The sequence below is a fragment of the Oryzias melastigma genome, linkage group LG1 (genome assembly GCF_002922805.2).
Source record: "Oryzias melastigma strain HK-1 linkage group LG1, ASM292280v2, whole genome shotgun sequence".
Classification (NCBI taxonomy): Eukaryota; Metazoa; Chordata; class Actinopteri; order Beloniformes; family Adrianichthyidae; genus Oryzias; species Oryzias melastigma.
Genome location: NC_050512.1, coordinates 24,957,214 through 24,966,555, shown reverse-complemented (window position 1 = coordinate 24,966,555; position 9,342 = coordinate 24,957,214). Strand labels below are relative to the sequence as shown.

General features: G+C 37.9%; 1 protein-coding gene across 1 annotated transcript in view; it reads right to left on the bottom strand.

Annotated features, from left to right (window-relative positions):
* rims1b (regulating synaptic membrane exocytosis 1b) overlaps positions 1-9,342 on the bottom strand; it is an 87,070-nt gene that overhangs the window by 27,376 nt on the left and 50,352 nt on the right. The window contains exons 7-16 of the mRNA XM_024290130.2: positions 8,090-8,130; positions 6,448-6,558; positions 6,198-6,297; positions 4,834-4,957; positions 4,409-4,455; positions 4,202-4,317; positions 3,982-4,112; positions 3,101-3,272; positions 1,600-1,753; positions 1,385-1,441 (exon numbers count right to left, since the gene is read on the bottom strand). Of these exons, the coding sequence (XP_024145898.1) occupies positions 1,385-1,441; positions 1,600-1,753; positions 3,101-3,272; positions 3,982-4,112; positions 4,202-4,317; positions 4,409-4,455; positions 4,834-4,957; positions 6,198-6,297; positions 6,448-6,558; positions 8,090-8,130 (1,053 nt within the window). The remainder of the gene's footprint in view (positions 1-1,384; positions 1,442-1,599; positions 1,754-3,100; positions 3,273-3,981; positions 4,113-4,201; positions 4,318-4,408; positions 4,456-4,833; positions 4,958-6,197; positions 6,298-6,447; positions 6,559-8,089; positions 8,131-9,342) is intronic.

Here is a 9,342-nt window from a genome sequence, read left to right as displayed (position 1 = left end):
TGTGTTTGGTTTATTTAGATGCAAGGTTCGCCTAAGGTTTGGATTTTTTACCACTTTGCTTTGATTAACAATTTTTGTAGTTTTTGTTTTTACAATTTGAGTCTAAAATTGGATTATGTATCTTTGCTATAAACAATCTCTGAGAAATGAACTGCAAAAACTGAATCTAAAGAAGGTAAAAAGTCTCTTGTTTCTAATAAAAAATATCTTATTCTCTGTCTTGCAGAAAAAAATAATCTTATTAGGAAACTTTTTAATAGCAAAATCATCTTAATATGAGAACAGTTGTTTAGTGACTAGAATTTTTGGGTTTAAATAACATTTTTGATGAGACAACTTTTTTTTTTGCTCATTTCACCCTCTCATACATCATTTATGATAAAATCTGTTTTTTTAATACGTTTTTATTCATATTTCGGGATTCAGAATAAAGTTTTTCAGACAAAAAGTAATAATTTCTATAAAGACATATTTATCTGTCTACCAAACATTGATGTTATTATATGGTCATTTGTAGGTAATACTGTAAATAATGTGAAATATGATATGTTGTAATGATGGTTCCTCTAAACATGGTTAAAGATAATGTCTGAATTGAAAATAGTGTAACAAAAGTTAATAAACTAATATAGGATCTATAAACTGTTATTTCTGAACTGATCTTATGGTAAATATTATATATTTGCTATCAAAGGATTCATCAACACTGTAGTGATCTCCATGCATGAAAAGGTTAAAGAAAATCTGCCAATAGGGTTAAACATTTTTAACTTATTTCTAAGGTGCTTGTTTTTGCAGTGTGGAAAAAACAAAAAAAATAACATGTTATGAAAGTTTCTGAAGGAAGCCACTCACCCCTAAAGCTGACTAAATGAAGACTAAATTGAGTCTGTGGCTCAGATTAGCTGAAGTATTGGTATTTTTAAGTTTTGTGTTATCCAGGTCATTTGTTATAAATAAAAAGTAATAAAACTGCTTTTTGGTCCCATTCGGCACCTCGAGGTTTGAACTGCCACCGTATGAAAGCCAAAGCAGAAACAGCCGGACAGTGGAGCTGCAGTCGTCACTCTGCTGGTCAGCAAAGCACACAACCTCCTCTTCTGTTCAAGTTCGGTGACTCCGGTGGAGGAAGCAGCAGAGTACAAGCATGCAGTGAAAAACTCAAGCTCTATGGTCTAACATGCTTCTACGTTTCTACAGTCCAGCAGAGGAGGAGAAGCTGTTCCCTTCAGCCTCAGAGGAGCTGGAGGATGCAGTCAATTTGAGGTCTGTGACAACAGACGTGAATGGGAGTTTTGGAGGTTTCAGGGAAACAGAAGCTCCTCGCTTGGTGTCGGAGGCCGACAAGCTTCTACAGTGCAAAACAACCATGACCCCCACCCACCTTCAGTCCCAACTAGCAAACCATCATCAAACTCTGTATCGCTGATGCGATGAGACCCTGCGCACACACACAGAGGTAACACACATATAAAAACAGGTGGAGGCGCCGCGTCCGTCCGTCTCCCACAGAGAGACGCTGAAGAGAAGCTCAGTACAGGAGAGGTTAGCAAACAGACTGCAGGTTCAGGGGCCGCCACACGGCGCCGACACACGTACTCTGGAGCTTCTTGCTGGGGCTGTCTCCGTGGACGTGACGGCGAGGGAGGTACGGAGAGGGCTGGGGCAGGGGAATGGAGGACACGTCGTGCGTCTGGAGTTTGTACCAGTGCGAGGTGTCGTCTAACAAGGCCGTCTCCAGCTCAATCAGGATCTGACGGGAGAGAGACGCACTAATGTTAGCCGGGGCTGTAAGACAGCAAGAGAGAGAGTAAACAAAGGTCTGATGGGAAATTAGTGGAGATAACTTCTGACCAACAGTCTCACACACAACTCAGGTGAATTTCTATTGAGCTCCTGCTGCTCTACGTTCTGGCCAGAAACTGCATGGTTACGATTAAATGACGACTGGGAATGATTTCACTAAAGGAAAAATATAGTTGGAGAAGGATTTTAAAGCCCAGAGGAAATGTGCACTTGGGTTCTTCAAGGTTAACCAATTATTTTGCAAATTAACTACATTTTTCACTCAAATGTGAAGCTGTCAACTTGTCCCATGACTCAAACCCCAACTATATTTGTAAAACTTTTTTTTTGCATATGTAAACTGACATTACTTTAAAGTAAGCTAAATATTAAAAACATTTCTTTTTAGCTTTAGTCTTTTTTTAAGCTCCGCTCCACTGAACTCATTCTAAGACATTCTTTGTTAAGAAACAGCAGAGTTTTATAGAACATAACCGAAGTGTCAGATTTCCCATGATCACATTTAAAAACACGTAGTAAGACCTATGTTTTATCCATGCCCATCTAGTACATTAACAACATTTTCAGAGTAAAGTCTATGCAGCTTTTTAAAGTTTGATTGATTAATTTGGTTTATTTCAAACATTTTTATTGTTTTTACCCACTAAAACAAAGAAAAAAAAAACAATAAAATATATAGATATATCTAATCTATTTAAGATATGAATTATTTAAGTGATTAGTAAATAAATAACAGAACATTATGCCACCATCTCGTTATTATAATTGCTCCTCATCATAAATAAACATATTTGCACATATAAGTACATTACACACAAATGACACATTATCTCCAATACATATGATGATTGTCAAACAGATGATTTGCTTGAAAGAGAGTGGGAAAAGCGAAATTATAAAATCCCACCCATATTTTGTTTTACTTAACTTATTTTTTTATATAGCTGCTGTAATCCGGTTCTTAACATTTACCTAAAGTTTTAAATACTTAGCAAGTACAAGTGCAAATTATTTATTTTCATTGGTTATCTACACTTTAAACACCAAATGTGAGGAGCAGCTCATAAAATATAAAGCAATACATTAGATTTTTTTTTTTATTAAACTACTGAGCAAATTATTCTAAAATAATTACCAATCCACACACTGCAAAAAAAAAAAATCAAAGAATGTGAGTTTCAAATGTTTTCTTAAAAAAATGCAGCACTTTCTTAGATATTAGTTCCACTCATTCTGTTTACCAGTTTCTCCCCAGATAATAGTTTTCAAATGATTTCTCCCGTTCTGAACCCACCTCTCCCAGGAATTCACTCTCCTCCTCCTGGATCCGAGGCTGATCCCAGACCGTGATCTCCAGCATGCGCTCTCGGAAGTCTCGTCGGTGGACGTGGGAATAGATGAAGGTCTGGTTCCATTTGGGTTCAGCACTTTTCTTCACTGTTTTGGTCCTTCGTTTGCTCTTATCGCTGGAGGAAAGAAAACAGAGTTAAAATCTACATAAAGGGATATTTAAATGAAAATTCTATTTACTTGTATTAGGCAGACCAAACTATACTGTAAGGCCAAAAAAGCGAGCGAAAAGAGACAGAGATTAGTCTGTCCATCAGTAAGACTTTATTAACTGGGTTTCCTGTAACACTACGTTCACACTGGACGTGTTTTGCACTTTCAAGAATGCACATTCATAGTTTCATATGGCGTTCACTCTAGACAAGCAGGAAGGGGCTTCTTCTTCCTTCTTCATTTTTAACTGATTCCTAGCAAATGCGCGTCACCTACAGGAGTAGGATGATTGGTGCAAAATGTCAAAGCGGTGCAAATCTCACAAATCTTGCCCCAGGCTTTTTCTTTCATAGCTCTATTCCGATGTATGAAAGGCTGTAATTATCAATGTCTCCTTCATGATCACTTTTCAACCATCCACCATCCATACGCCACTGCCAAATCCAACTCATAGTTCACGTTGCAGGTTCAGTGAATGCCCGATTTGCATGTAGATCATACTTAAACATATTGAAGCGTGGATGTGAGAGTTTTGAATGCGATTTACGGGCGCTGACATTGACTTTTTTTGAAACCGGTTGCACAAACACCAGTTGTCGGGCTGGTGTGAATGTCCGGCGTCCAACGTTGTTTATTTGTGATCCTTATGAATATAGTAGATATAGATCTCACCTCCTATCGGGTAGAAAGTACATTTTGACGTATGGGTTCCGAGGTCGGCCGTCAGGTCGAGGGGGCAGATCTTTGGCTTGAAGAACGTTGACGATCAGCTGGTGGCCTACCTTGTCGTACCACAGCTTCACCTGAAACGATTTGTAAAGGCAGCAACACTCAGTGTCCGCAGAGATCTGGTCCAGAACTAGAAGAACCTCAATGAAGTTCAGACACTCACAGAGAGCTGTCCAGGCAGCACCAGGGGGAGGTCTCGAAGCGTACCCGGGCTGGTGGGGGACATCACTGATATAGAGGGACGGTCCATCTTCTGTGACTCAAAGGAACTGGAACCTGCTGAGATGTGAGGAGCAGATGCATCTTCTACTCTTCCAAAAAGGAGGTTTTAAAACAAGTTCAAAGGACATCCGATCATTTGAACACTTACTGGATTCTAGAGGAGGGTGGGGGGATCCGGGGATTCTTGGGATGTCTCTGTAGAAAACATTCAACACATTATGCTCAAGATTGTTGCCGTTGTTACATTTAAAATTTGACTTCAATCCTTTGGAAAAGTTTGATGCATAAAAAAACAGGGTAACACATTAACATGGTGGGTTGCAGAGGAAAGCAGTGGAAAAAAGGGATTCTTTTCTTGGATCATTTGGATTTTAGGGAGAACTGAAGGGAAACAGGCTCCATTGTACAAAGCTACTTACTGATATGCTCTATAAACTTTTCTCAAGACGTTTTTGGACATAATGTGGTTGACTGAGCTTTTAGTTGAAGGAAGGAGAGACGTCACAAGTGTCAGAATAAAACCAGTTTCAAAGCACAGTGGGAGAAATGACGGCCTGAACGCATCAATCTTACCCAATCGGTCTTGAAACCACAATCTCCACCTGAGGCTCGGCCTTGGACTCCAGAATGATGTTGTACACTTCTTTCTTGGTGGCTCCTGGCAGCGATTTCCCGTTCCACTGCAACACCTCGTCACCTGATAGCAAGGCGGGAAAAGACGTTCAGGATGAAGACGAGCCTGAGGTTCAGCCAAAACATTTATGGATATATATGTATATATTTATAGTAGAGCTGTCATGCGATTAATTTTTGGTGTGATTAATTAATTGGAATTATAATTGCAATTATTTTAAACCAAATATTTGCTGTAAAGCACCTCATTTTTAAATATTTATATTTAAATTCATGACATTGTAGCACAGTAAAATAGATCAAATAGCGACTAAAGAAAAGGCTTTATGAAGCTTTCCTAACTTATCTTTACACCAATAGGGGGTATTTTTTTCAATCCAAGCAATTAAGAAAACAAAACAAGTATGGATTATATAGTACGTATATAGTACAAACTAAGCATTAGGGTTCAGAAAATACTTCTAAATCAGAATGAAACACAAGAATATTATTTTTTTTAAATAATGAAACTGTGCAAAAAGAAATAATAGGAAATGATCTCATGTTGTGTTTGACCTCTGCCTACCTGACCTTGATTTAGCTTCGTGAACTCTCAGCTGTTTCTGTTCTGTCTTTGCCAATAAAACCTGATGCACTTGGATCCAGCAGTCTGCCCGTTTGTGACAAAAACAAATGTTTCTGACTTTTTTGCGAGCTTTTTTTGCTATTTAATTCTAGAAAACATTTATGCCTTAGTCATGGGGCTGGGCATTACATTGATTTTAGCGATTAATTCAAATTTGATGTTGAAGAAAATGTAGTTTTTTAAACATTTTTTCTAGCATCCTGCTCTCTTGGGCTTTTGCTGTTTGGAGTAAGGTCAGCCTGATTATCTCTAAACACACAGATGTAAAAATGGCAGCTAGCAAAGAGGGGCTTCTCCCCAAAACAGGAAGTTTCTTCAGTTCTATGAAACTGGTTCGATTTTGCAACTTCAGATTTAAAGGAACAAAGTGTTCGAAGGCTGCAAATTTGTTTTAGTCCCTCAAGAAGAGGTACTACAAGGAGTGGGAGGAGTCCTTTTCTCAACCAGATGCTCGAGCTGGTGACGGCTTACAAAACACCTGTAAGGGGAGTTGTGATGAAGGCCTTAGATCTCTTAGATCCCCTTATCATTTTCTATAAAATTATACACTAAATATCAGTGGATTAGGGATTATGTATGATACAGGAACAAAAATGAATTGTTTTATATAATAAGTAATGTGGTAATCTTATACGTATGCATAGATATCCTGTAAATGTATACTTTTACAGGTGTGTACCTGCATGCAGATGTCCCACTACATCTGCCAGGCTGCCTTTTTTAACTTTGGTGATGAAGGCCCCAAGTCTTCCCGACTGTGTTATCTTCCCCCCCACCACCTGCACACAAACGTTAAAAACAGACAAACCAAATGAGGAAAACATTCCTGCCTTTCAGGGCGTTTTGATTCATGAATCTGTTTTACTGCAACTGTAATTTAGAAATGGAATTTTATGAGAAAGAAAGCGTCCTCTGGAAGACCTCCTTACTTTCAGACCCAGGAGAGAGCCAGCCTCTCGTGGCATGGCCGACCTCTTGCTTAGTGTGATGCGTCCGATCAGGTGGTCGCCCTCTTTGGACGGCTGCCACGAAACTGGGTGCTGCAGGGACGGCGAATAACGTAGACGAGAGAAAAGTTTGTGTTAAAGAGATTGTACTTCACAGTACATGAAAAGAGCTGCTTTGTGATGTTTGACTCGCAGATTTAAGAAGGAAAATGTCAAAAGGAATTGATTTTAAAAACATATATAGAAAAACAGCATGTGTCAAAAGTAATGAATGGCAAACAGCTAAACTGTAAGAAATAAATTTTCACCACGATAGATCTTTTTGATAACAAAAAACGTTCTTCAAGGCCACGTCACACAGCCACCACGTACACTTTGTGCAAATTGGTTTTATATGAATATATGTGGAAAAAATGAAAAAAGTCTTGATTTTTTACACGACATGTCCCAGATGTATCACAAATGAACCACCTTAAAACCATGAATGAATAGAAGTACGAATAAACCACACCAAGAACACATAAATCTGCTCTTTGTTGAATTTCTGACATTCAGAGCACTGGGAAGAAATGACTTTGCGTCTGCACTCGCCACAAACCCCGCCGGGAGCCACAGCTGGTGAGATCACCAAGAAAGACCTGGCACGCATCCCCTTCCACCGTATCCGGCCCCCTCCCACGACCCGCCTTCTGTGCGGCGAGAGACTCGACCCACCACCTGGACGAACCAGACTGGGGGGAGCGGGAAACCGCCACTGGCTACACAAAAAGCGAGCCGTGCATGAACCGTGTGCAATTATTGCACTGATTATATGCAATTCATTAGTGATTCATGTATCAATTTTGTCATTTTAATATAATGTGTGCGCATATATGTGATATAGAAGTTATTTGTAAGTGGTACATGCGTGAAAAGTTCGTTAGACACACATGGAACGCTTCTGGAAATCCAAAAATGTGCGTATGCATTTTGCAAAAATCACGCACAATTACGTAAGATTTGCCTAATAATTGCGCATAAACTTTGTAAAGTAAGCATTAGTTGCATAATTCTCAACCGATAAATTTTAAACAGCTCGAAACCGAATTCACATTAAAGGCCCATCGGCTGAAACCCTCAACAGACTTCTGCACACATCGAGAAATGCAAGAAACACGTATGAATTACATAGATCACACATGGATCACAAAAGAGCGGAATTACATACGTGGACATTTTAGTGGCTGTGTGACATGACCTCCAGTAATGTTTAAATCAAAACGGCTGACATACATTAGAAAATATTACAATAATATTAGCAAATATTAGAAAAATCAGGACGAATTCCAATTATTTCATCTATTCTGTATTAGTGAACTGTAAAAAATGTCAGCAAAACAACAAAACAAGAAGTAAAAATCCGAAACTATTTAACAAAATGTTAATTGAATGCTAATATCTAAAAGAGAGTTTAAAGAATCAAATGTTTGCTCAATCACAATGAATTACTTAAAAAACAAAGTAAATATTAAAGCATAAATGAGCTAAAAGGAGCTTAATTTTGCTGATTTCGCCTCAGGTGTTAAAGGGTTAAATCAGTGCATCTGTGAGGTGAGAAGCTTCTGGATGTTTTCTGGAGACTTACATGCCACGCTGTGGGATCTAAAGGATGACAGTCCCAGTCACCTGTCAGAGAGAAAAAACAACCAATTAACCCTTTATTATTTCATGTATTCAGAGTTTTTGTTGTGTCTGCAGGTCATCAGTACAGAGGTGTTTGATATTTATTCACAGAGAACTCAAAATAAGGGAGAAAAAACAAATTTAAAAAGAGGAAATAAGAAATATAATAAATGTCTTAGTAAAAAACACTAAACAGTTTTTTATTTTAATATTGGGATTCTTTTTTAAATAATTTCTTTGTTTGGTACTTTATAGGTTGATATTGTGAGTAATGTAATCTACTATCTGTCTTTTATCTGTCTATAGATGCGTTTCCATTGACGATGAAATTGAGCAAAGTGGATTTGCGATTATAAATTTGTAGGGGTGTGTATTAGCAAGAGTCTGGTGATACATTTCGCGTTATATCGTAAGACAGAACCACACAATATTTCACTATTTTGTTAAATTATGATTTAAGATTTATCTGAATATTAATACGTTTTTTTCTGTAAGTAAAATTGTAAAATACATATTTAATGATCAGAACATGAAGCACTGCAACGAGCATTCATAAACAAGTTGCTTTTACCCAAGAACATTCATGATGCTTTTCTATTAGTAATTTAAGAAACTTTAAGTGGAAAACAAAACATGTTTCCTTTAAATAATAATTAAAATAATGGTGATATTTTAAATCGATACAAATATTGCCAGATGAAGTATCGCGATATTTCACTGAATCGATATTTTCTTACACCCCTATGAATTAGTCTAATGGAAATACAATAGTTTTAGAAAGAAAACTCGCATTTTTGGAGCATGGAGGAGGTGGTTTTTGAGGCGTATCGAAATGGAAATATTTCACAAAACAGAAATGGAAATACTTTTTTAAATTAAATGAGTCACATGACCAAGAAGCGGATAGAATGCGGGTGCAATAAGAGGTCCCACATAATCAAACAGCTCCTCAAAGGTTGAGTGAGTCATACATGACACACTTTGGATACATGATTCCCCAAAATCGCTTCATCCGTAGCCACTCCCATGCAGCTTCATGGCCTGAATAAGACGCCGACGTCTCCTTTGATAGATGATGAGCGCTAGTAAATCAAAGTGTTGTTCACATCCATCGTCGTGTTTTTTAATGACTTACAGCGTGAGTTAGTTTGTGTTTATTCACATCATTATTTTTTCACAGAAACAGTGCATTGGCAAATTTGTGTTTTTTTGACA